This window comes from Pantherophis guttatus, chromosome 5 (genome assembly GCF_059756535.1).
Source record: "Pantherophis guttatus breed Tessera chromosome 5, ASM5975653v1, whole genome shotgun sequence".
NCBI lineage: Eukaryota > Metazoa > Chordata > Lepidosauria > Squamata > Colubridae > Pantherophis > Pantherophis guttatus.
Genome location: NC_142067.1, coordinates 1,832,501 through 1,860,000, shown reverse-complemented (window position 1 = coordinate 1,860,000; position 27,500 = coordinate 1,832,501). Strand labels below are relative to the sequence as shown.

At 45.2% G+C, this 27,500-nt stretch overlaps 2 protein-coding genes across 4 annotated transcripts in view; both read right to left on the bottom strand.

Moving 5' to 3' along the window:
* The window catches only part of LOC117676429 (disintegrin and metalloproteinase domain-containing protein 9-like), a 34,380-nt gene extending 19,037 nt beyond the window's left edge, over positions 1 to 15,343 (bottom strand). Inside the window, exons 1-10 of the mRNA XM_060682712.2 lie at positions 15,180 to 15,343; positions 10,841 to 10,923; positions 8,983 to 9,044; positions 8,752 to 8,830; positions 6,872 to 6,948; positions 4,678 to 4,861; positions 3,335 to 3,403; positions 3,005 to 3,076; positions 1,107 to 1,276; positions 1 to 25 (exon numbers count right to left, since the gene is read on the bottom strand). The exon at positions 1 to 25 is cut by the window's left edge and continues 60 nt beyond it. Coding sequence (XP_060538695.2) covers positions 1 to 25; positions 1,107 to 1,276; positions 3,005 to 3,076; positions 3,335 to 3,403; positions 4,678 to 4,861; positions 6,872 to 6,948; positions 8,752 to 8,830; positions 8,983 to 9,044; positions 10,841 to 10,923; positions 15,180 to 15,225 — 867 coding nt within the window. The 5' untranslated portion in view covers positions 15,226 to 15,343. The remainder of the gene's footprint in view (positions 26 to 1,106; positions 1,277 to 3,004; positions 3,077 to 3,334; positions 3,404 to 4,677; positions 4,862 to 6,871; positions 6,949 to 8,751; positions 8,831 to 8,982; positions 9,045 to 10,840; positions 10,924 to 15,179) is intronic.
* A 12,116-nt stretch (positions 15,344 to 27,459) lies between these two features.
* The window catches only part of PDE2A (phosphodiesterase 2A), a 296,539-nt gene continuing 296,498 nt past the window's right edge, over positions 27,460 to 27,500 (bottom strand). For all 3 annotated transcript variants that reach the window (XM_087895695.1, XM_087895696.1, XM_087895697.1), the window contains one exon: positions 27,460 to 27,500. This exon is cut by the window's right edge and continues 393 nt beyond it. The gene's annotated coding sequence lies outside the window, so the exon portion shown is untranslated.

Genomic DNA, 27,500 nt, shown 5'->3' with positions numbered 1-27,500 from the left:
GAACACGTCGTCTTGAGCGACATTCCTGCGAGGGAGACAACGTCCAATTCGAATGAGAGGATCCAATGTTTTCTACTATTTTTAGGTTATTCACTGGTTTTTATGGTCTTTACCTGTTTTTGAAAATTTGAATACAGGTAGTCCTCGACTTACAACAGTTTATTTTAACTCACTGAAAAAAGTGATTTATGACCGTTTTTCACACTTACGACTGTTGCAGCATCCACACAGTGACGTGATCAAAATTCACAGGCTTGCCCAACTGACTAGCACAGGGGTTTGGGTCTTGCCTCCAAATGGAGCCCCACTTGGAGGCAAATCCTTGGCTCAGTCTACCTGGCAGGGTTGTTGTGCATTGTAAGAACCACACCTGGCTGGCGGATGGTGCAGTGTGTTCACTGCAAAATTGGGAAGAGATGTATGCCCTTCGGGTGCAGTTTCCACCTTTTTAGAACTTCTTTAATTGGTTTTTCTACATCTTGAAGAGGGTTGGACTAGATGACCTTTAGGGTTCCTTTCGATGCCATCTTTTTGGGATTGGCAGCGGGAGCAAAGCGTGGGAAAGGTATTGCAAAACGATGTTGCCTGCATCTTTACCCCCATCCCTTGCAAAAAAGGAAATCTTCTATACCTTGATTGACGACAATTGAGCCCAAAATTTCAGTTACTAAGCCAGACAGTCGTTAAGTGAGTTTTGCCCCATTTTACGGCCTGTCTTGCCACAGTTGTTAAGTGAAACACTGCAGTCGTTAAGTTAGTAACACTTAACGGTTGTTAGGTGAATCTGGCTTCCCCATGAAACTTTGCTTGTCCGAAGGTCGCAAAAGGGGATCACGTGGCAGTGCGACCGTCATAACTACGAGTCAGTTTGCCAAGTGTCTGAATTTTGATCACGTGACCATGGGGTTGCTGCAATGCAACGGTCGTAAAGTGTGAAATACGTTCCTAAGTCGTATTTCAGTCTGGAAAAGTTGGTTCCTATTTTGGCCGTAAATCGAGGACTCCCTGTGCGTGGGAATGGTGACCCCATGATGGGGGGGGGGTCAGGCAAGGAAGAGAAGGACCCTGAATGTCTGCCTCTCCCGTAGCAAACCCCACATTCTCACGTGAATAACGTGGCGTGATCGAAATGGGTCTGGCCCTGAAGCTCGGAATTGGCGTAGCTGTGGAACGCTTGCGTGGTTTCCCCGAAGGATTTGCCGATGGGCAGGTGGTCCTTCCCGGCCCACACCTCCATCCCCGTCAGGACCACGTGGAGGCCGATGTCATTGTACACCTGCCAGGGGAAAAGGAGGAGTCAGCGTTCTCTTACCTGTAAGAGGTGAGTCATTCTGGAGATGGACGGACGCCTGACGGCAAGGGTGGGGGGGGGACCAGGGGCCATTTTAGGACTTGTGGACTCCAACTCCCAGAATTCCTGAGCGGCATGAGTGGCCTCCAGTTCCCAGAAAAGATCGTTTGTCTGGGATGTAATAAGGCCCTGGGGGTTGGACTAGAAGACCTCCCAGGTCCCTCCCATTCTAGGATTCTATCAGACAGGTAGATAAGACACAGACAAAGACAGATTAAATAGAGAGATAGGTAGGTAGGTGGGTGAGTGGATGGATGGAAAGAGAGATATGGAGATAGAGATATAGATATATGTATAGATTAGATAGATAGATAGATAGATAGATAGATAGATAGATAGATAGATAGATAGATAGATAGATAGATAGATTGTAGAGATAGATAGATAGATATAGAGATAGGATAGATAGATAACATAGATAGATTAGATAGATAGATAGATAGACAGACAGACAGACAGACAGACAGACAGATAGGATAGATAGATAATTGATAGAGATAGATAGATAGATGATAGATGATAGATAAATAGATAGATAGATACATAGATAGATAGATAGATAGATAGATAGATAGATAGATATGATAGACAGATAGACAGACAGTCAGACAGACAGACAGATAGATAGAGATAGATGATAGATAGAGATAGATAGAGATAGATAGATGATAGATAGATGATAGATAAATAGATAGATAGATGATATATATATATAGATAGATATAGATAGATATAGATAGATAGATAGATAGATAGATAGATAGATAGATATGATATACAGATAGACAGACAGACAAATAGATAGATAGATAGATAGAGATAGATGATAGAGATAGATAGATAGATAGATAGATAGATAGATGATATAGATAGATATAGATAGATAGATAGATAGATAGATAGAGATGATAGACAGATAGACAGACAGACAGACAGACAGACAGACAGATAGATAGATAGATAGAGATAGATGATAGATAGAGATAGAGATAGATGATAGATAGATGATAGATAAATAAGATAGATAGATAGATAGATAGATAGATAGATAGATAGATAGATTGTAGAGATAGATAGATAGATATAGAGATAGGATAGATAGATAACATAGATAGATTAGATAGATAGATAGACAGACAGACAGACAGACAGACAGATAGGATAGATAGATAATTGATAGAGATAGATAGATAGATGATAGATAGATAAATAGATAGATAGATAGATAGATAGATAGATATGATAGACAGATAGACAGACAGTCAGACAGACAGACAGATAGATAGAGATAGATGATAGATAGAGATAGATAGAGATAGAGATAGATAGATGATAGATAGATGATAGATAAATAAGATAGATAGATAGATAGATAGATAGATAGATAGATAGATAGATAGATAGATATGATAGACAGACAGACAGACAGACAGACAGACAGACAGAGATAGATGATAGATAGATATGGACGGACGGACGGAAGATTGCCCTTGGAGTTCTGGGTTCTCAGTTGCTGGAGTCTCTCAAGAAAATACCAGACAGCCATTTGTCCAAGATAGCGTAAGCCTAAGGTCTCCTGCCTTGGGCCCCTGGGGGTTGGACTAGAAGACCCCCGAGGTCCCTTCCAGTCCTTGGATTCTCGGATTTACTCACATTGTGGACGACGGAGACAATCTGAAGCACCATCAGCATCAGCTGAGTGACATTCTGGTTGGCCCACTGGAACTGAGGAAGGAGGAGAGGAGAACCTTCTCAGCAGTCATGTGCGAACGCCCACCATGCCAGATTCCTTCTGCGGGGCTTCCGAGGCCCCCAGGGATGGTGGCTCTGCTCCAGACCGGCCCCTTCCTGCTCCTTCCCTCACCCCCAGTCTCTGCTTTCAGATCTCCCTCACTGACCCATTCGGAGGAGATTAAGGCCACGCAGCCGCTTCTGGAGAGGCTAACCGGGATCTAACCTGGTTCACCTATGGTGGTTACTTACCACAGAATGGTCACACACAGCAAAGTATTCTAGATATCGTGATGACACGTTCTTTCCAGGAAAGCGTAGCTGAAAGAAAAGTAGAGACCTCAGGGGTGGGAAGGAAAGGTCAAGTTACCAGGACAATTACCAGGAGATGGTGAGTTCTAGTCCTGCCTCAGGCATGAAGGCAACTGGGTGACTTTGGGCCAATCACCAGCAGACAGGGAGTTCTAGTCCCTCCTTTAGACACCAAATCTGGCTGGGTGACTTTGGGCCAATCACTAGGAGTCAGGGAGTTCTAGTCCCTGCTTTAGATACCAAAGCTAACTGGGTAACTTAAGGTCAATCACTAGGAGATAGGGAGTTCTAGTCCTTGCCTTAGACACCAAATCTGGCTGGGTGACTTTGGGTCAATCACTAGGAGACAGGGAGTTCTAGTCCCTGCTTTAGACACCAAATCTGGCTGGGTAACTTAAGGTCAATCACTAGGAGACAGGGAGTTCTAGTCCCTGCTTTAGATACCAAAGCTAACTGGGTAACTTAAGGTCAATCACTAGGAGATAGGGAGTTCTAGTCCCTGCTTTAGACACCAAATCTGCCTGGGTGACTTTGGGCCAATCACTAGGAGACAGGGAGTTCTAGTCCCTGCTTTAGATACCAAAGCTAACTGGGTAACTTAAGGTCAATCACTAGGAGACAGGGAGTTCTAGTCCCTGCTTTAGACACCAAATCTGGCTGGGTAACTTAAGGTCAATCACTAGGAGACAGGGAGTTCTAGTCCCTGCTTTAGATACCAAAGCTAACTGGGTAACTTAAGGTCAATCACTAGGAGACAGGGAGTTCTAGTCCCTGCTTTAGACACCAAATCTGGCTGGGTAACTTAAGGTCAATCACTAGGAGACAGGGAGTTCTAGTCCCTGCTTTAGATACCAAATCTGGCTGGGTAACTTAAGGTCAATCACTAGGAGATAGGGAGTTCTAGTCCTTGCCTTAGACACCAAATCTGGCTGGGTGACTTTGGGCCAATCACTAGGAGACCGGGAGTTCTAGTCCCTGCCTTAGACACCAAATCTGACTGGATGACTTTGGGCAAAATCGGCAGGAGACGGCGAGTTCGAGTCCCGCCTTTGCCAGCTGTGTGAGTTTGGGCCAGTCCTTCCCTCTCAGCCCAGCCTACCTCACAGAGTTGTTGTTGTGGAGGTCAGGAAAATAGGACGAGCGGGGGGAGGAAAGTATAACATTCATCACCTTAAATTATTTATATAAAAAAACCCCAAATCAGTTGAATCCCACGCATCTTAAAAACTGCCAAGGTTGAGAACCCGGAGCTCGGCTCCCGAAGGGGAAGGGGAAAAGCTTACGATGGCGTCCTTGGCCTCTGGGGTGTTGACCATGGGAGGGACCCTCGGGCCCATCACTTCCCCCACCGTCCCTCGGCAGGGGGTGTGCGACTCCGGAGCCTGGCGATAGAGGAGGTGCCTGAACCCGGTGAAATTTTCGATGGGCTGGATGGCGTACATCAGGTTCCCAATCTGGATGTGTCCCCTGAGCATTTTAGAAGGAGAGGGAGGGTTCAGAAAGAGGGTCCCCTCCCCGATAGAGGTCTTCAAGAAAAGACCGGACAACCGTGGGTCCTCGACTTACGACCATTCATTTAGTGACCGTTCGAAATTCGAGCGGCACTGAAGGAGTGGACTGACGACCGATATCTGCATTCACGACAGTTGCACGTCAACTTATGGACCTTGGCCAACCGGCTCGTATTTATGACGGTCGCAACATCCTGGGGGGGGGGTTCATGCAAGCCCCTTTTGCGTCCTTCAGACAAGCAAAGTCAATGGGGAAGCCGGATTGCCTTAACCAGCGCAGTGATTCGCTTAACGACTGTGGCAAGAACGGTCGTAAAATGGGGCAAAAATAAACTGCCTTAGCAAGAGAAATGGAGCCTCGGTGGTGCAGCGGACTAAAGTGCTGTGAAGTGCTAGCACTTAGCTGCCAGCTGCCTGCGATTACTGCGAGTTCGAATCTCACCAGGCTCAAGGTTGACTCAGCCTTCCATCCTTTTGAGGTAGGTAAATTGAGGACCCGGATTGTGGGGGCCATAACTCAACTTTGTATAGAACAACACCACTCGGGGGGGGCCCGAAAGCCCTACTAAGCAGGTATAAACATAAAAGTATGCAGGCTATTGCTATAAGGCATTGTAAGCCGCCCTGAGTCTATGGAGAAGGGTGGCATATAAATTGGACTAATAAATAAATAAATAAGTAAAAGAGAGAAGGAAGAAGGGAGAGAAGAAGGAGTGGGGAAGAAGGAAACAAGCAAAGAAGGAAGCAAGGAAACAGAGGAAGGAAAGGAAGGAAGGAAGGAAGGAAAGAAAGAAAGAAAGGAGGGAGGGAGGGAGGGAGGGAGGGAGGAAGGAAAGAGGGAAGGAAGGAAGCAAAGGAAGGAAGGAAGCTGTCAGGGTTCTGATGGATGCCTTAATTAAATCATGAGTCTTGAGCCAAGCTCAAGGAAACAGAGGAAGGAAGGAAAGGAAGGGAGGGAGGGAGGAAGTAAGCAAGCAAGCAAGCAAAGAAGGAAGGAAGGAAGGAAATAAAGGAAGGAAGGAAGGTAAGGAAGGAGAGGGGGAGGGAGGAAGGGAGGGAGGGAGGGAGGAAGCAAGCAAGCAAGCAAAGAAGGAAGGAAGGAAATAGAGGAAGGAAGGAAGGGAAGGAAGGAGAGAGGGAGGGAGGAAGGAAGGAAGGGAGGGAGGGAGGAAACAAGCAAGCAAGCAAAGAAGGAAGGAAGGAAATAGAGGAAGGAAGGAAGGGAAGGAAGGAGAGAGGGAGGGAGGGAGGAAGCAAGCAAGCAAGCAAAGAAGGAAGAAAGGAAGGAAATGGAGGAAGGAAGGAAGGGAAGGAAGGAGAGAGGGAGGGAGGAAGGAAGGAAGGGAGGGAGGGAGGAAACAAGCAAGCAAGCAAAGAAGGAAGGAAGGAAATAGAGGAAGGAAGGAAGGGAGGCAGGGAGGGAGGGAGGGAGGGAGGAAGCAAGCAAGCAAGCAAAGAAGGAAGAAAGGAAGGAAATGGAGGAAGGAAGGAAGGAAGGGAAGGAAGGAGAGAGGGCGGGAGGGAGGGAGGAAAGAAGGAGGGAAGGAAGGGAAAGGGAAAGGAAGGGAAGTTCTTGTCTTCTGGTGCTTTGGAACATAAACTGACCCCTCTTCTTTGGGGCAGCCCCTCAAATACTGGGATATTAAATATTTTAAGGACTAGAACACTTTTAATTTTCTTCTGCAGCTGATTTCATGGTCTGGTCTCCTTCGTGGGTTGATACCAGGGAGTTTAAAAGGACAAGAAAATGTCCGCTTTCCAAGGCTGGGTGAAGGTATCTCAGGTGGGACCCCTCGCTCAGCCTCCGCGAATTTCACTTCTTCTCCAAATTGATCCGGCTTGCAACTTTCCAGGCTGAGGCAGCCTCGGCATTCAAGACCCACCTGTCTCTCCCTCCCTCCCTCCCTCCCTCCCTCTCGATCAGGTCCATCTTTGCAGAAGCCCGGCCCCACAACCGAGCCGTTACCAAAGACCGTTGCAGGTGGAGATGACCACGTCCGAACTGGGCAGGTCTTCCACGTATCCACTGTAATAGCAGTCCACCTGCAAAGAGAGAAGGGGAAAAGGACAGAGAAAGGCTGCTCCAGATGTGATTAGGGGGCATTTGGGGTGAGGCACAGAGGGGCAAGAGAGTTTATAAGACCTTGGGAAGGCCACACCTGGAATCCGGCATCCACTTTTGGTCGCCACGATGTAAAAAAGATGCTGAGACTCTAGAAAGAGTGCAGAGAAGAGCAACAAAGAGGATGAGGGGACTGGAGGCTAAAACATACGAAGAACGGTTGGAGGATTTGGGTACAGGGGAGACATGATAGCAGTCTTCCAATATCTCAGGGGCTGCCCCAAAGAAGAGGGAGTCAACCTTTTCCCCAAAGCCCCTGAAGGCAAGACAAGAAGCAACGGATGGAAACTAACCAAGGAGAGAAGCAACCTGGAACTTAAGGAGGAATTTCCTGGCAGAGCAATTAACCAGTGGAACCGCTTGCCACCAGAATTTGTGGGTGCTCCAACACTGGAGGTTTTTAAGAAGAGACTGGACAGCCATTTGTCTGAAAGGATAGTGAGTTTCCTGCTAGAGCAGGGGGTTGGACTAGAAGACCTCCAAGGTCCCTTCCAACTCTGTGATTCTTCATTCTCTGTGTCAGAAGGGACCCTCCTGAGTTTTGGGGAAAATGAAATTAAAGGAGGTGTGTGAACTGCTTTCAGACTTGCAAAACTGTTCTTTTTTTATTTATAATATATAGATATAGAGAGATGATAGCGAGCTAGCAGAGAGAGAGAGAGAGAGAGAGAGAGAGAGAGAGAGAGAGAGAGATAGGATGAAGATAAAGAGAGAAAGATAGAGATGATAGCTAGCTAGCTGGATGGATGGATGGATGGATGGATGGATGGATGGATGGATGGATAGTAGGTAGACAGACAGCATAGCTAGATAGATAGCTGGATGGATGGATGGATGGATGGATAGTAGGTATGTAGACAGACAGCATCGATCGATCGATCGATCGATCGATAGATAGATAGATAGATAGATGGATGGATGAACGGACGGATGGATAGTAGGTATGTAGACAGACAGTATTGATAGATAGATAGATAGATAGATAGATAGATAGATAGATAGATAGATGGATGGATGAACGGACGGATGGATAGTAGGTATGTAGACAGACAGTATTGATAGATAGATAGATAGATAGATAGATAGATAGATAGATAGATAGATGGATGGATGAACGGACGGATGGATAGTAGGTATGTAGACAGACAGTATTGATAGATAGATAGATAGATAGATAGATAGATAGATAGATGATAGATAGATAGATAGATAGATAGATAGATAGATGGATGGATGAACGGACGGATGGATAGTAGGTATGTAGACAGACAGTATTGATAGATAGATAGATAGATAGATAGATGATAGATAGATAGATAGATAGATAGATAGATAGATAGATGGATGAACGGACGGATAGATAGTAGATAGGATAGTAGACAGACAGCATAGATAGATAGATGGATGGATGGATGAACGGACGGATAGATAGTAGATAGTAGGATAGTAGACATACAGCATAGATAGATAGATAGATAGATAGATAGATAGATGGGTGGGTGGTGGGTGGTGGGTGGTGGTGGGGTAGATGGACGTATGGACAGATGGACAGATGGGCAGATAGTAGGTATATAGACAGACAGCATAGGTAGGTAGGTAGATAGAGAGATATGGAGGGATGGACAGGTAGATGATTGATAGATGATGATCATAGACAGAGATAGGGAGGGGGAGGGGGAGGGGGAGGGGGAGAGGAGCCCACATTTTATAACGGGGTGACTTACTCTTGGTTTTGGATGCTGGACAGTTTTCACTCCTTTTAAATCCAGAGAGTAAATAGGCATATTCTGAACGACAAAGGACCTGCATAGGAAAAGATAGAACCGGGAAGGGATTTGCTCTTGGACTCAGCAACCGAATGCAGATGTGGGCTCCTCTTTGGCAGCGCAGTTGGCATGAAGAGGCCGCCCGTCCTCCCCCTCAACGCCCGGGGAAAGCTGGCAGTAACCACTTACTTCTGATAAAGGCGGAGGATCCTGTGAACGCCTTCGATTTTCATCAGGTAGGATATTTCTTTCTGGAACGTACAAAGAAACATGTATATTTAAACCCTTGCCATTCTGTATCAATGGGTGTCCCACCCCCCATGACCCCCACCCCCGGTGGTGGACGTTCACCGAAGGCTCGCAATATGAGCCCCAAAGACTGTGGGGTCCTTGGTGGTCTCTGAGCCTGGTGGTTTTCTTGGAGACGTTTCATGACCCAGCTAGGGAACATCATCAGTGCTAGAAGGGAGGGGGGTTTGTGGAAAGGAGGAGGAGGAGGAGGAGGAGGAAGAGGAGGAGGAAGAAGAGGAGGAGGAAGAGAACTGCGAAGTCCTTGGTGGTCTCTGAGTTTGGTTGTTTTCTTGCAGATATTTCTCTTTATTTATTTATTTATTTTTATTTATTTATTTATGTAATTTATATGCCGCCCTTCTCCCGAAGGACTCAGGGGCGGCTTACAAAGAAAACATTCAACAATTCGAAAATTACATAAAAAAAATTAAAATCCAATTAAAATTTATTAAAATGATTTCAATGTAAAAATCCCCCAATGGATCAGCCCATTTAATTAAAAGAGCCACGTCTTCAGTTCACGGCGGAAGGAGAGGAGGTCGGGGGCCGTCCTAAGCCCGGTGGGCAAACTGTTCCAGAGCGTCCCACAGAGAACGCTCTCCCCCTGGGGGCCGCTGGGGTAAAATTATCAATGCGAGGGAGACTTGGGGGGGGTGTTTTGCTCTCTATTTATACAAAATTGCTTGACCTGTCAGTGTTGGTATAGGTGGGGTTTTCTTCTTGGCAGACTGCTGGATTGTTTGTCTGGAGTTAATCCCTGCTTATCTGGGTCTAGACTGCAGAGCAAGCCACTCTTATAAACAGGGAGCAAACCCAACCCTCACTTGCACTGATGATGTTATCCAATTGGGTCATGAAAGGTCTGCAAGGAAACTACCCAGCTCAGAGAGCTCCAAGGACCCCACCGTCCTCCTCCTCCTCCTCCTCTCCTTCCCTTTCTCCTGCACTCTTTTACTAACTCTGCAAACCCTCATCCCTTCCAGCACTGATGATGTTCTCTAGTTGGGTCATGAAATGTCTTCAAGGAAACCACCCAGCTCAGAGAGCTCCAAGGACCCCACAGTCGTCATCCTCTCCTCCTCCTCCTCCTCCTCCTCTCCTTCCCTTTCTACTCTGCAAAATCCACTCCCTTCCAGCACTGATGATGTTCCCTAGTTGGGTCATAGAAATGTCTTCAAGGAAACAACCCAGCTCAGAGAGCTCCAAGGACCCCACCGTCCTCCTCCTCCACCTCCTCCTCCTCCTCCTCTCCTTCCCTTTCTCCTGCACTCTTTTACTAACTCTGCAAACCCTCATCCCTTCCAGCACTGATGATGTTCTCTAGTTGGGTCATGAAATGTCTTCAAGGAAACCACCCAGCTCAGAGAGCACCAAGGACCCCACAGTTCAACCCTTGCTGGCTGGGGAATTTTGGGACATGAAGTCCACACCTCTTAAAGGTAGTCTCAGAGGGAGAAACACTGGTTCAAAGGAACCTCTTTCTCCATGCCAATCCTGGTTTTGTCATGGTTGCCATCCACTATCAGCTCACAACCCATTTGCTAGCCATCCTCAAAGGGACTTGATATCTTCAACTACAGTTCCCATCAGCCCCAGCCTTTGGGAGGAGCATCAATGGGTCTGTGAGCAGAGGCGCTCCAGTGTACGTTATCTCAATGGATGTGGGGTGGGGAAAGCCCCTCTTAAACCCTCAAGGAATTTCCTTACTAGCCAGAGTCAGGCAGCCATTCAAATGGTGAAGCTCCATCTGGATTACCTTACTGAAGGCACCAATGGGCTGCTCCAGCAACGTGGGTACAGTCACTTCTGAATAAAGGTAGCTGGGATCTTCCATCGATCCTAGGAAGAAAGGGACAAAAATGACCTAGTCCCAAGTTAACATGGCAGAGGGGTGGGATGGATAGCCTCGGGAGGACCTCAGCCCAGTCACCAGCTCACATCCACTAACTGCCATTTTTCAGGGTTGGGGGTAAACTGTCTCTCTGCCTCTTCTTGAGTCCGGCAAAAGAATAAACTGGAATGACACATGCAGATGGAAAAACTTGGCTCTGCCTTTAATGACTGAGATTGGACAAACATTTGTCTGAGATGGTGTAAGGACTTCTGCTTGGTCAGGGGGTTGGACTCGATGACCTCTGAGGTCCCTTCCAGCCCTAGGATTCTATGAGATAGATAGATAAATTATGATAGATAGAATAGATTAGAATAGAATAGAACAGAACAGAACAGAACAGAAAAGAACCGAACCGAACCGAACCGAACCGAACAGAACAGAACAGAACAGAATAGAATAGAATAGAATAGAATAGAATAGAATAGAATAGAACAGGGTAGGTAGGTAGGTAGATGATAGATAGAGGATAGATATAGATATAATAGATTAAAAGATGATAGATAGCAATAGATAGATAGATAGAGAGAGAGAGATGATTGATAGGTGATAGATGGATGGATAGATGATAAAAAGATAGATAGATAGATAGATAGATAGATAGATAAATAGATAGATGATTGATAGGTGATAGATGGATAGATAGATGATAGATGATAGAAGGTAGATGATAGATAGATAGATAGATAGAGAGAGAGAGAGATGATTGATAGGTGATAGATGGATGGATAGATGATAAAAGATAGATAGATAGATAGATAGATAGATAGATAGATAGATAGATAGATGATAGGTGATGGATGGATAGATAGATGATAGATGATAGAAGGTAGATGATAGATAGATAGATAGATAGATGATTGATAGGTGATGGATAGATAGATGATAGATGATAGATAGATAGATGATAGATAGATAGATGATTGATAGGTGATGGATAGATAGATGATAGATGATAGAAGATAGATGATAGATAGATAGATGATTGATAGATGATGGATGGATAGATAGATGATAGATGATAGAAGATAGATAGATAGATAGATGATTGATAGGTGATGGATAGATAGATGATAGAAGATAGATAGATAGATAGATGATTGATAGGTGATGGATAGATAGATGATAGATGATAGATAGATAGATAGATAGATGATTGATAGGTGATGGATAGATAGATGATAGATGATAGAAGATAGATGATAGATAGATAGATGATTGATAGATGATGGATGGATAGATAGATGATAGATGATAGAAGGTAGATGATAGATAGATAGATGATTGATAGGTGATGGATAGATAGATGATAGATGATAGAAGATAGATAGATAGATAGATGATTGATAGGGGATGGATAGATAGATGATAGATGATAGAAGATAGATGATAGATAGATAGATGATTGATAGATGATGGATGGATAGATAGATGATAGATGATAGAAGGTAGATGATAGATAGATAGATGATTGATAGGTGATGGATAGATAGATGATAGATGATAGAAGATAGATAGATAGATGATTGATAGGTGATGGATAGATAGATGATAGATGATAGATAGATAGATAGATAGATGATTGATAGGTGATGGATAGATAGATGATAGATGATAGAAGATAGATGATAGATAGATAGATGATTGATAGATGATGGATGGATAGATAGATGATAGATGATAGAAGGTAGATGATAGATAGATAGATGATTGATAGGTGATGGATAGATAGATGATAGATGATAGAAGATAGATAGATAGATAGATGATTGATAGATGATGGATGGATAGATAGATGATAGATGATAGAAGGTAGATGATAGATAGATAGATAGATAGATGATTGATAGGTGATGGATAGATAGATGATAGATGATAGAAGATAGATGATAGATAGATAGATGATTGATAGATGATGGATGGATAGATAGATGATAGATGATAGAAGGTAGATGATAGATAGATAGATGATTGATAGGTGATGGATAGATAGATGATAGATGATAGAAGATAGATAGATAGATGATTGATAGGTGATGGATAGATAGATGATAGATGATAGATAGATAGATAGATAGATGATTGATAGGTGATGGATAGATAGATGATAGATGATAGAAGATAGATGATAGATAGATGATTGATAGATGATGGATGGATAGATAGATGATAGATGATAGAAGGTAGATGATAGATAGATAGATGATTGATAGGTGATGGATAGATAGATGATAGATGATAGAAGATAGATAGATAGATAGATGATTGATAGGTGATGGATAGATAGATGATAGAAGATAGATAGATAGATAGATGATTGATAGGTGATGGATAGATAGATGATAGATGATAGAAGATAGATGATAGATAGATAGATGATTGATAGATGATGGATGGATAGATAGATGATAGATGATAGAAGGTAGATGATAGATAGATGATTGATAGGTGATGGATAGATAGATGATAGATGATAGAAGATAGATAGATAGATGATTGATAGGTGATGGATAGATAGATGATAGATGATAGAAGATAGATGATAGATAGATAGATGATTGATAGATGATGGATGGATAGATAGATGATAGATGATAGAAGGTAGATGATAGATAGATAGATGATTGATAGGTGATGGATAGATAGATGATAGATGATAGAAGATAGATAGATAGATAGATGATTGATAGGTGATGGATAGATAGATGATAGAAGATAGATAGATAGATAGATGATTGATAGGTGATGGATAGATAGATGATAGATGATAGAAGATAGAAGATAGATGATAGATAGATAGATGATTGATAGATGATGGATGGATAGATAGATGATAGATGATAGAAGGTAGATGATAGATAGATAGATGATTGATAGGTGATGGATAGATAGATGATAGATGATAGAAGATAGATAGATAGATAGATGATTGATAGGGGATGGATAGATAGATGATAGATGATAGAAGATAGATGATAGATAGATAGATGATTGATAGATGATGGATGGATAGATAGATGATAGATGATAGAAGGTAGATGATAGATAGATAGATAGATAGATAGATAGATAGATAGATAGATGATTGATAGGTGATGGATAGATAGATGATAGATGATAGAAGATAGATGATAGATAGATAGATGATTGATAGATGATGGATGGATAGATAGATGATAGATGATAGAAGGTAGATGATAGATAGATAGATGATTGATAGGTGATGGATAGATAGATGATAGATGATAGAAGATAGATAGATAGATAGATGATTGATAGGGGATGGATAGATAGATGATAGATGATAGAAGATAGATGATAGATAGATAGATGATTGATAGATGATGGATGGATAGATAGATGATAGATGATAGAAGGTAGATGATAGATAGATAGATGATTGATAGGTGATGGATAGATAGATGATAGATGATAGAAGATAGATAGATAGATAGATGATTGATAGGGGATGGATAGATAGATGATAGATGATAGAAGATAGATGATAGATAGATAGATGATTGATAGATGATGGATGGATAGATAGATGATAGATGATAGAAGATAGATGATAGATAGATAGATGATTGATAGGGGATGGATAGATAGATGATAGATGATAGAAGATAGATGATAGATAGATAGATGATTGATAGGTGATGGATGGATGGATAGATGATAAATAGATACTATAGATATAATATATTAAAATATGATAGATAATAGATAATATATAGATAATATAGATATGATAGATTAGAAGGTAGAAGATAAATGACAGAAAATGATACATAAATAATACATAAACGATAGATGATAGAAAATAGATTAGGAGATGCATGATAGATGGATAGACAGACGGACAGCTGAGACAGCCTGCCTCCTGTAGATATTTGGGGATCTAGAGGTCCAGGATTAGTTACGAAGACTATGCAAAGGGTAAAGCCGAAGCGGATTTGCTTCCTCTGGTGCTGGGAAGGCACTCTGCAGATGCTCAGAGGCCTCTCGCTCGGTTTATTCCATCCGATCCTACAAGCCAGCGGCACCAACTTGGGGTTTGGAGCTGGGCATTAGGGACCACGGAGCCTCCAGGGATGGGCAGAACTACAACTCCCAATATCCCTCAACTTGAGCCTGGCTGCCTGGCTTCTGGGAGTTGTAGTTCAGTTGCTCCTTGCCACCCACCCCAAGTATTTCTACTCACCCAGTCTGAAGAGGACCCAAAGCAGCAGCAGCCAAGCGCCCGACATTCTTCGCTTTCAGGGCCGAAAAGAAGGGAGACAGACCCCCAAGGGTGCCCCCTCCCTCAATTCCTTCCAGTAGGTGCCCCCATTGTTCAGAGCATTAACTGCCACCCAATTCTACTTCTCAGCAGCCCTTCAAGCTCAAGGTCCCGCCTGATTGGCTCCCTCCGGCTTAAGTCCCACCCCCCGTAGCTCTGTCACAATGTGCTTCACAATTCCAGCTGCTGAGCACACCAGCTGTCAATCAGCTATCAGAACCCACCCCTTTTCCCAGCCAGGTGGGAGCTCCTCCCCTTTCTGGGCCACAATTGTCTGGGAGTTTCAGGCTCCGCCCCTCCAACGCCCCATTGGCTGCTGCTGGTGCCTGTTCTGTTTGTGACATCTTCAACAGGTGGCAAGGGAAGGACCGAAGGTCTCAACCAAGGCCAAAACTGACCTTCATGGTGGACACTTGAATGAACTTTAAGGTGGTCTACAAACCTTCATTCATGGACATAATGAATGGAAACTAGATCACTGTTGCTTCATGGCAAGCCCTTGACCTTAGTGGTCGAAGCTAGAATAACAGAGTCGGAGGGGACCTTCGGAGGTCTTCTAGTCCATCACCACTGCGCTCAAGCAGGAGACCCTAGAGTCCATTTCAGACAAAAGGCTCTCCACTCTCTTCTTAGAAACCTCCAGTGTTCCTGGTGCCCACTCTGTGGATTTTGCAGGTGTCCACAAGATGATGTCCAAGAAGCCAAGATGTTGGTTACCAAGATATCTCAAGGCACATGAATCACACCTTGGTACCAACCATCTTGACATGTGGACCACACGCCTTGTGGACCTCCCTGTCAGCCTTTGTGTTGGGAAGGTCTCTCCGGAGAACCCCATCTTCATTTGGTTTTGGGTCTAGGGCACTCACCCTCCAGGACCCTCCAGGTAGATGGACTAGCAAGAGGCCCAACACCAGAGCAGAAGCTGCGTCCTTCTGGTGGGACCCCGTCCTTCTCCTCCAGCAGCCTCTTCTCCCAACAGCCAAGCAACCAACTGGCCATGGACGTTCCCAGTCTTCTCACAGATGGCCTTGAGTGGTGGTCCCATGCCATCAAGGCTCTGGGTTCTCTAGACTGCCATGAGTTGGTCCAAGCCTTGTTTGAAGCCAACCAAGTGGATGGCCAGCTCCAGAGCTCATGATAGGAATTCCAATGTTGGATTAAGAGTTGTGTGCAAAAAATTCTCCTTTTGTCCTGATTCTTCTGGTAGTCAATTTTCCTCCCTTCCCTCCCTCCTTCTTCCTTCCCTTCCTTCCTCCCTCTTTCCCTTCTTCCTCCTCCTCTCCCTTCTTCCCTCCCTCCCTTCTTTCCCTCCTTCCTTCTTCTCTCCCCACCTCCTCTTCTTCCTATCTTCCCTCCCTCCCTTCCTTTCCCCCATCCCTCTTTTCTTCCTTCCTTCTCTCTTCCCTCCCTTCCCTCCCTCCTTCTTCATTCTCTTCCTTCCTCCCTCTTTCCTTTCTTCCTCCTCCTCTCCCTCCCTCCTCCTCTCCCTTCTTCCCTCCCGCCCTTCTTTCCCTCCTTCCTTCTTCTCTCCCCACCTCCTCTTCTACCTGTCTTCCCTCCCTCCCTTCCTTTCCCCATCCCTCTTTTCTTCCTTCCTTCTCTCTTCCCTCCCTTCCTTCCCTCCTTCTTCCTTCCCTTCCTTCCTCCCTCTTTCCCTTCTTCCTCCTCCTCTCCCTCCCTCCTCCTCTCCCTTCTTCCCTCCCTCCCTTCTTTGCCTCCTTCCTTCTTCTCTCCCCACCTCTTCTTCCTATCTTCCCTCCCTCCCTTCCTTTCCCCATCCCTCTTTTCTTCCTTCCTTCTCTCTTCCCTCCCTTCCCTCCCTCCTTCTTCCTTCCCTTCCTTCCTCTCTCTTTCCCTTCTTCCTCCTCCTCTCCCTCCCTCCTCCTCTCCCTTCTTCCCTCCCTCCCTTCTTTCCCTCCTTCCTTCTTCTCTCCCCACCTCTTCTTCCTATCTTCCCTCCCTCCCTTCCTTTCCCCCTCCCTCTTTTCTTCCTTCTCTCTTCCCTCCCTTCCCTTCCCCCTCATTCTCTCTTCCCTCCCCTCCCCTTCCTTCCTTCCTTCCTCCTTCCCTCCCTCCCTCCCTCCCGGCCTCCTTTGCCCTGCCTTCCCTTGCCTTCCCTCATCATAAGCTCTGCCCTTCTCATCCAGTGGTCTGTTCTCCCAGTGGCCCACCAATTGCCCAAGGAAGCCCACCTTCTCACAGTAGGTGGCTTTCACTGCCATCAAGGCTCCTGGTAGATCTGGGACTTATCTAAAGGGTTCGCATTGGTCTGACTGGAGACCTGGAGAAGGAGGCTGTGTCCGTTCTTCTCCTTTTAGACCTCTTGGTGATGTCCTTCTGGAATGCGTGCAGGACTTGGAGGTCTACCCTGTAGAGCAGTGTTTCTCAACCTTGGAAGCTTGAAGATGGGTGGACTTCAACTCCCAGAATCCCCCAGCCAGCAGCGCTGGCTGGGGGATTCTGGGAGTTGAAGTCCACCCATCTTCAAGCTTCCAAGGTTGAGAAGCACTGCTGTAGAGGTTCTGCTCTTTGATAAGATGGTGGTGATGGAGAAAGAGGAGAGGCTGGTCCAGTGGGGGCTCCTTTGTGAGATGCCTTGAGGTCTGGGGCAGGGGTGAAATCTAAAATTTGTTACTACTGCTTCTGTGGGCGTGGCTTGGTGGGGGGGGTAATGTGACTGGGTGGGCATGGCCAACTTTTTTTTTTTAAAAACTTTTAAAAGCATTTTTTCTACAAACTTAAGAGGTTGCAGGAAAAAAAATGCTTTTAGAAGCTTCTGACGATCAGGCAAGTCAGCTGGGATCGCCAGAGGCTTTTAAAGGCATTTTTTCCCCCCTACAGCCTCTTCAGCTCATAGGAGCAGAAAAAAATGCTTTGAAAAGCCTCTGACGATCCCAGCTGAGCCGCGCGATCATCAGAGGCTTTTTTTTTAAAAAAACTTTTAAAAGCATTTTTTCGGCCGAAGAGGTTGTAGAAAAAATGCTTTTAAAAGTAAAAAAAAAAAAAACAGCCTCTGATGATCGCGCAGCTCATCTGGGCATGGGGGAGGGGGCGCAGGGATTTTTGCTACCGGTTCTCCGAACCATCCTCCGCCATCGCTACCGGATCGGGCGAACCGGTCTGAACCGGGAGCATTTCACTCCTGGTCTGGGGCTGTTCTCACTCATGCCCAAGTGTGGGGAACCACACAATGGGTTCAAATTATAGGAAAGTAAACCCAGGTAAACTTTACTGACCCTTCATCGTAATAAGAACCACTTGACTGTGAAACCAGTTGACTGGCCAGAGAGACGACGGACTTCTCATCATTGGATTTAAGGGGTTGGACAATGACCTTCTGAGGAGGCTTCGATTTGGACTCCTCGGTGAGAGTAAAAAGGTGGAGCTGATGGCCTCAGGGATCCATCTAACCTGAGAACGGAACAGAATAAAAAATTGGAAGGGACCTTGGAGGTCTTCTAGTCCAGCCCCCTGCTCAGGCTGGAAACCCTATCATTCCAGACAAACGGTTGTCCAATCTCTTCTTTAAAAGCTTCCAGTGATGGAGCACCCACAAGTAGTTCCTCTCATTAATTGTTCTCCCTGCCAGGAAATTTCTCCTTATTTCTAGGTTGCGTCTCTAACCTCCTAACCTCTGATCTTCATAGACATATTTCGGAGTTGTTCTACTTGTCCAGGGTTGGGTGTATCGTCTGTAGGACATCTAGCTTTTGAAGCATGGGTGCCTATCTGGGCCCCGCAGGTTAAGAAGGCCTCAGAGAAATGGGAACAGCTTCAGAAATGAGCTTTGAAGATGATCAAGGAATTACAGACCAAAATTTAATGATACAGATGAAGGAGCTGGCCATGTTCAGCCTGAGAAGAGAAGGCCAGTCTTCAAATAATGGATAGGAGGCCATGGAGAAGAAAGCCAAAATCTTCCTTTTTTTGCATTTCAGGACATGGAATGAGGGATTTAAGTTACAGGAAGATGCCTTCTGAGGCAGCGCTTGGAAAAAATTCAGAGCTTAAATCCCTCCTCGGAGGTATAGCATCTATTCATCCCCACTAAACCGCATATTTTAAAATCATGGTTTGTTGATAAAGTTGAAACAACTAGCTCCCCGTAGAGCAATGATGTCCTGAAATATTAGTCTAGTGTTTTAAAACACAGTATTGAGGATTTAGAAGCAGCAGAGAAGAACTTGACGCACTGGGTGAATCCCAGACAATGGTGGCTTATTCAACAAACTATGGTTAAATGAATACTAACGATCACAGACAACCAGGAGTATGGTAGTCTTGGCTACAGTGACTATATCAATAGTTTTGATAAACAGGGTGAGAATTTTGTATTGTTTTTTTTTGTATTGCTGGCTGGGGAATTCTGGGAGTTGAGGTCCACAAGTGTTCAAACTACATTAGATGTGGGCTTAATGCTTTCATTCATGAGGCAACAGCACCATCAAGTGGCCAATATAGTTCTTGCAGCACGAAGTCGTCTGCTTTCCGTGGATAGCACGTTTCTTCCATTCTTATGATCCCCTTCTTCAAGCTGGCCCCCCAACTCCAGACCTACCTGGACCACAACTCCCAGAATCCTCTAGCCAGGTTGCTCCAGGAAATCTACAAAGGTTTTCCCCACCTCAAATAGTAATAGTAACAGAGATGGAAGGGACCTTGGAGGTCATTTAGTCCAACCCCCTGCTCACGCAGGAGACCTATACTAAGGATTCGAACCGCCGAACTTTCTGATCGACAAGCTCAGTGCAGGGGTGAAATCCAGCAGGTTCTGACAGGTACCGGAGAACCGGTAGTGGAAATTTTGAGCAGTTCGGAGAACCGGCAAATACCACCTCTGGCTGGCCCCACAGTGGGGAGGGAATGGGGATTTTGCAATATCCTTCCCCCACGAGTGGGGAGGGAATGGGGATTTTGCAGTATCCTTCCCCTGCCATGCCCACCAAGCCACGCCCACAGAACCGGTAGCAAAAAAAATTGGATTTCATCACTGGCTCAGCGTCTTAGCCACTGAGCCACCTAGTCAGGATCACTTCAGGATAAAACCTGAAGACTAAACACTTCAGGATAAAATGAGCCTGAGTGGCGCAGCAGACTAATGCTACTGTTAAAAGGTAGTATTTAGCTTCCAGCTGCCTGCAATTACTGCGAGTTCAAATCTCACCAATCTCACCTTCCATCCTTTCTAAGGTAGGTAAAATGAGGACCCGGATTGTGGGGGCAATAAACTGACTTTGTATAAAATATACAAAAGTATGAAGGCCATTGCTTAACGCATTGTAAGCCGCCCTGAGTCTCCGGAGAAGGGCGGCATATAAATCAAAATTAAAAAAAATAAAAATAAATAAGACTCCACAGACCGTTTCTCCACCACCACAGATGGTGGCCTTCCAGAAGATCAAAAGGAGGTCCTCCATCATGCAGACTAAAAAAGGGTAGAGTTGGGAGGGACCTCAGAGATCATCTAACCCAACCCCAGCTAAGGTTGGGATGATTACCTCTGGAGGTGACCCACACCACCAGGAAGGCTGTGAGCTCCTTGGCTTCCAGCCCACGTCTGAACGCTTGAAAAGAGGGGAATTTCAGTCATTATTTCCCACGCAAGAATAGGACATCAGAAGACCAAGGTTTCCAATGATGCATCTTCATTTGTTGCTCATCTGCAGGGTTTTCACAGCCCACAGTATTCCTGTAAGACCCCAATTGTGGTCCTAAATCAAGGACTACCTGCAACTGGATAAGTAATACTCCTCTGAACTGGAATTCAACGGCATTTAAATGCAAGTGATTTTTTTGCAGTCGCAAGTCGTGAAGAGCGGAATGAGGAATTAAATAAATACGGTTTCAATATTCCACAAAAAAAAAAAACAAACAGATTTTTGCACATTGCAAAATTCGGGGATCTGAGCTGATCCTGCCCGTCTGCAAAATCTACCCCTTTTTCTGTTTTAAAAAAATAAATAAAAATAAAACTGAGACATTTAAGACATTTGCATATGAAATTTATTGGAAAAGAAAATACTCGTTATTCCCTTTCGCCGAAACCCCTAAAACCAGAAGAGTCAACGACTGTAAGAAAAGACGAAGGGAACCTGCAGAGAAATTTTTTTTTTTGTCACACGCACGCCAATATTTATATCCCTGTCAAACGAAACCCTCTTTTTCTTTTCTTTTCTTTTTTTCTTACCGGGTTTCCACCGAAAAGTGGCTTTTGTTTCCAACAGAGCTGGACAACCCGGCTTGAGCAAAGTTAAAAAGCTTGACTCTTTCGAACAGAATCTGTAGATAGATATGTACATATATATATTTATATATACACACACACACACGCACACACATTAGGCGTACACACGCACACAGGAGAGAAAGTGTGAATCACATACACACCCACGTTAAAACCAGAAAGGGCTGAGCTGCAGCAGGGAGAACCTGCGTAGCCCAAAAATACGTCAGTTGCTACTCAGTTCTGTAGTTATAGCAGTGTTTATCGACCGTGGCTCCTTTAAGAGGGGTGGACTTCAACTCCCAGAATTCCCCAGCCAGCAACGCTGGCTGGGGAATTCTGGGAGTTGAAGTCCACCCCTCTTAAAGGAGCCACGGTCGATAAACACTGTTCTAAAGATAAATATTTGGCCATTCGCAACTCGAAAGGGGTAGTCGTGAAATTAACCACGGGGAGGGGAAATCTGTTGCAATCCGTGAGTAAGCCCTGCACAATTCTTGGGAGCCCTTACTTGATTGTGAGCGTGAGAGAGAGAAATTATTTTTTGTTTTCTTTTTAAAAAAATGACCCGTTTTTCTAAGTTTTAAGAGAAGTTGGCAGTGATGAAAGAACTTCTGCAAAGCGAGTGCCAGCCGAAAGCCACGCAAGCCAAAAACCTCAGCCTCCGTAGGCACACACCAGCTACGATTGCTGGGTTGTGGATGCAAATTCGAACCCGGTACCCACGCCAAAGCCCAAAGGAAGTTAAAAAGAAAAAAAAAAGAAAATTCAGCAAGGAATTCCCTTTGCCGCCAGCTAAACCTCGGCTGCGGGAAACGAACGAGGTCAGAGATGAAATAATGGATGATTTATTAAATTGATGGGCTGCCCGCCTCACCCATTTTAAGGTGACACTTTGGATTCGAAATATGTCCCTTGAGAGATTCAAAATATCCAACATTTTCAAACAGGCTACTCGTGAGGAGAGTGCCCCGCCCAGCTTCACCAGGCACACCTGGGGAATAAGACCATGGGGAGGGGCATTTTTTGGGAACAAACCCTGAGTTCCCAAAGTGTTTGACGTCTGAACTTGCCAAGAGTCCTTGCATTTCTTGTTGGCATTCTGGATTAATTATCTGGGTCTTTTGCTCCTTGAACTCCTTACTTGGCTCTTGTTTTGCCAAAGACATTTGGGATTTATTTATCGTGCAGCCTTGGTGCAGACAGCGTTGGGAGGGACTAATTGCAGCTGGAGGCTGCTTGAGGTTTGTATGGGAGTTTGTTCTCACTCTGCTCTGGGACTTGCCAGAAATGTGGGAGCCTTTGGAGCAATAAAGGGATGGTTTGAACCGCCAGCTGTTTGTGTTATCTCTGTGCCGTGCCCTGGGTCATCGCACTTCTGGTGGACCCAGAATTTTGCCAGCAAGAGTTGGTTCTTCCATCCGATTGGAAATAGCATCTGAGAACCATCTCAGTCATCATCCTCAAGAAGTAACGTGGGGAAACGTGAAGGAGAAAACGGGCCAGAACATTTTGCAGCACCTTCAAAACCCTGGAAGATGTTGAGCTGAGAAGGAACTTAAAAAGGGAGATTCCTTTGAAGGCCTAAATTAAATTCTTAGGAAGGAGGAATGTTTTGGTGAGCGAGCCCTAGTTCGCGCAGACTTTTAGAAGATAGGTCATGTCAGTTGTGAAAGTTGGTTCACAAAATGGCCCTCAGGCAGAACATCACTGACCCACATCACTGTCAAATGTTTTGGGCTGGCAGCTGGTCCAGAAATGGAGATTCAAGACTGAGAATTCTTTGTTTCATGGACGGGCAAAACCTTTGTCCAAACTGCTGTCCGGTGTCCATGGACTATATCATGGTAGGATGACATACAATACGCTGAATCTGAAACTCTGGGGAACCCACAACGGTTGAGTTCCCACCATGCTGTGCTCCAGGAAATAAGCCATTCCTTTGTTTTATGGGGTCCCCTGGTTTGCGAGATTCCAGAACCAGGTTGAGTCGCCAGGAATCCCATCCCCTCGGCACGCGTGTTGCAGAAATCTAGAGTCACACCTTTCCTGATTCTGGAATTTGTATTTACAAATAGAAATGACCCGGGATTTCTGAGGAAGAGGAGACACTCAACAAAGAATCCTCTCTTCCAAGTGAGAGTGACTGGCATTCGGTTTCTCTCAAGCCAGGTCAAAATTACGACGTTGCGTGGATCGCAGGTAGTCCTCGACTTACAACAGTTCATTTAGTGACCATTCAAAATTACAACGGCGTTGAAAAGTGACTTACGTCCATTTTTTCACACTTAACAACCGTTGCCACGGTCCCGTGATCAAAATTCAGACTCTTGGCAACTGACTCATCTTTACGACGGTTGCAGGCTCCCAGGGTCGTATGTTCATCTTTTGTGACCTTCTGACCAGCGGGGAAGCCGGATTCACTTAACAACCGTGGCAAGAAAGGTCATAAAACTCACCAAACAAATGTCTCGCTTAACGACAGAAAGCTTGGGTTCCATTGTGGCCATAAGTTGAGGACTACCTGTATTCCGTCTTTACAGAGAGCACAAGCCTCGTTCTCGGGCTCACCGCTGAAGGAACGACGGCCCCCCTAATCCATCCTCATCCTCACCTCCAGCGAGGAAGGCTGGGTCTGTTTGGGTTTCGGGGTCCAATGGGAGACATCCAAGATCAGAGTAAAAGAAGAAAGTTTTTGTAAATTTTGCAAGGTCACCCACTCCAGTTGTTGGGTCCCCTTGCACTCCCGTCCCTTCCTTGTTCCGTTTTTGAGGGGCTCCAGGAGCAAAATAAATATTGTTGCATCTACTACCAGTGAGTTGCCTCGGGCTGACACATTCGGTTGGTAAGTTGCTATTGAACGGATATCAAGAGTGGCGCGCAAAAGCTTCAGCCGGAAGGCAACGTAGAAAACGTAAGGCAAATGAAGACACTGTTTCCTGCTGGAGTTGTGGCTCTGGATTCACAAACTCATCACACGTTTGCTGCAGAAAATGGGGCGGCTTTCACTCTCGCTGCACGCTGGCGGTTGCCCCTAACCCTCCTGGAGTTAAGGATTGTCCCCCAAAAGCCCAAATATGGCCAAGGATCAGATCCTAAAGCGCTGAAAGTGAGCCGGGGATGAAACGAGAAACGTTCTCCAGTCCAGTAGTTGAGAAAGGAACAAATGACTCAACAGCTGTACAATTGCAAAAAATACAATCCGGGCAGCTTGGCTACACGTTACACTCACTGTGTCCAAAACGCAGCTTGGCGGGGGGAAAAATAATTGTCCAAAGGTTCTGGAGAAAAGCCATTGAGATTGCAAAGAATGGATGTTCTGGAGAACGTTCTTAAGTAAGCTGAAAGGAGCTGGCAAACCTGGTTTAGATCCTTGTCTAAGATTCTAAAGCACTGTTTCCCAACCTTGAAAAAGGGGTGGGCTACAACTCCCAGAATTCCCCCGGCTTGAGATGCCAGGTGAGGAATTCTGGGAGTTGGAGTCCACCTGTGGTCAAGGTTGAGATCCACAGGTGTAAAAGGCACCTGTTTGGCTCTTCTCTCCCTGCACTCATCAAATTCACCTGGCTTGACTATTGAACGTTGGTGGAGTGGTTTCCTGACCTACTGTGGTGGGAATAGAATAGAATAGAATAGAATAGAGTAGAGTAGAGTAGAGTAGAGTAGAATAGAGTAGAATAGAATAGAATAGAATAGAATAGAATAGAATAGAATAGAATAGAATAGAATAGAATCACAGAGATGGAAGGGACCTGGGAGGTCTTCTAGTCCAACCCCCTGCTTAGGCAGGAAACCCTACACCACTTCAGACAAATGGTTGTCCAATCTCTTCTTTAAAACTTCCAATGTTGGAGCATTCACAACTTCTGGAGGCGAGTCGTTCCACTGATTAATTGTTCTCCCTGTCAGGAAATTCCTCCTTAGTTCCAAGGTTGCTTCTCTCCTTGCTGAGTTTCCACCCATTGCTTCTTGTCCTGCCTTCAGGTGCTTTGGAGAATAGCTTGACTCCCTCTTCTTTGGGGCAGCCCCTGAGATATTGGAAGCCTGCTATCATGTCTCCCCTGGTCCTTCTTTTCACTAAGCTAGACATACCCAGTTCCTGCAACCGTTCTTCATATGTTTTAGCCTCCAGTCCCCTAATCATCATTTGTTGCTCTTCTCTGCACTCTTTCTAGAGTCTCCACATCAACTGACATGCTTGCTCCTCCACCCAACACTGTTGAGGAAAAAAAAATGGAAAATCCACCTGGTCTACTCTACGGTTCTTATTTCTCTACAAATATTTTAAGAGCAGTTCTCGGCCACCTAAATGTTGTCCGCTAACAATTGAGTTACCGGGATTTAAAACTGGGTTGGGTTGTATGGACTGATAGGTTGTAGTTTTGCACCACTACAAAACCATACAGATAACAATTCCTTGTTAGGGATACACCCAAGTGTAGGGCCTCTACAAGGTTCTTACTCCACTTGACAATGAAATATGGGCAACAAGGTGCCCACGGAAAGGAACAGCCAGTTCTACAAAAGAAGAACTTACTTAGATGGCCTCCACTCACTCATCTGGACACTCCCTTCTAGCACTGATGATGTTCCCTAGTTGGGTCATGAAACATCTGTAGGAAAACAACCAAACTCAGAAAGCACCAAGGACTACAGCCCTCCTCTTCCTCCTCTGTACAAACCCCACTTCCTTCTAGCGCTGATGATGTTCTCTAGTTGGGTCATGAAACGACTGCAAGAAAACCAACCAGCTCAGAGAGCACCAAGGACCCCAGAGTTCAACCCTGAGCTACAAATATTTTCTCCTGTTGCTCATAAAATGGGGTAAAACTCACTTAACAACTGTCTTGCTTAGCGACAAAAAAATTTGGGCTCAACTACGGTCGTCCCTTGAGGACTACCTTTGTATTTAGTACAAACCCATTTTCTAGATTTGAAAAGAGTTAATGATTTCGTTGGATGCGGATTTGCTAATTCAGAAGCTTTGCATTCGTTCCTGGCCCGTTTGGTAGAATTCGGAGTCGAAATGTGGAGAAAATGAATATCCTGCAGTCTATTTCTCGCCCTCCCTAAAGTTTCCAAAGCTGTTTTGGGTAGGGGGCAGCCCTCCCCCCCCCACTCCCCAAGGAGAACCCAAGGCTTCCTTACGTTTTGCATCAGAAAAGGTGCCAAACCAGAAATTCGTATTTCTTGGCAAGTGGGTGACCTTCTAGGGGCCTTCAGAAACAGCGTATTTATCCTCCAGAGAGAAAGGTACAAATTAGGGTGGGTGGGAGAATCCACAGGTGCTTTTTCCAAAAAGGCGACTGGATTTTCTTCTTCTTATTTTTTTCCTCCCCTCCAGTTCTTCAGAAGCTTCTTGGGATGAGAAGCGAAATGTTTTCGAGGAGGAAAAATCCAAGAAAGTCCAGTTGCTTTTTTTGGGGAGAAAAAAACCCAAAACAACAACAACCCCAAAACACTTCTGGGATAACCATGGCTTAGAGGAGGGGTCTCCAACCTTGGCAACTTTAAGCCTTGGAGGACTTCAACTCCCAGAATTCCCCAGCCAGCCTTGGAGGACTTCAACTCCCAGAATTCTCCAGCCAGCCTTGGAGGACTTCAACTCCCAGAATTCTCCAGCCAGCCTTGGAGGACTTCAACTCCCAGAATTCCCCAGCCAGCCTTGGAGGACTTCAACTCCCAGAATTCCCCAGCCAGCCTTGGAGGACTTCAACTTCAAGCTTTGCTGGCTGTGGAATTCTGGGAGTTGAAGTCCTCCAAGGCTTAAAGTTGCCAAGGTTGGAGACCCCTGGCTTAGAGGATGAAGGATCCCCACCGATGTGGCTGGCAAGAACTCCACACTGGATCAATCGAGACCACAAGGAAACCAGAACCGACGGTTAAAACCGGGGCCACTCCAGAGCGAACCGGACCAAACCGGACTCTAAAATGCAGAATTGGGAACCGGAGTGAAATGAGTAACGAAGCGGAAGAGATGGGGGAGAGGTTGGTTTGCAGCAGATCAAGTTCACGGC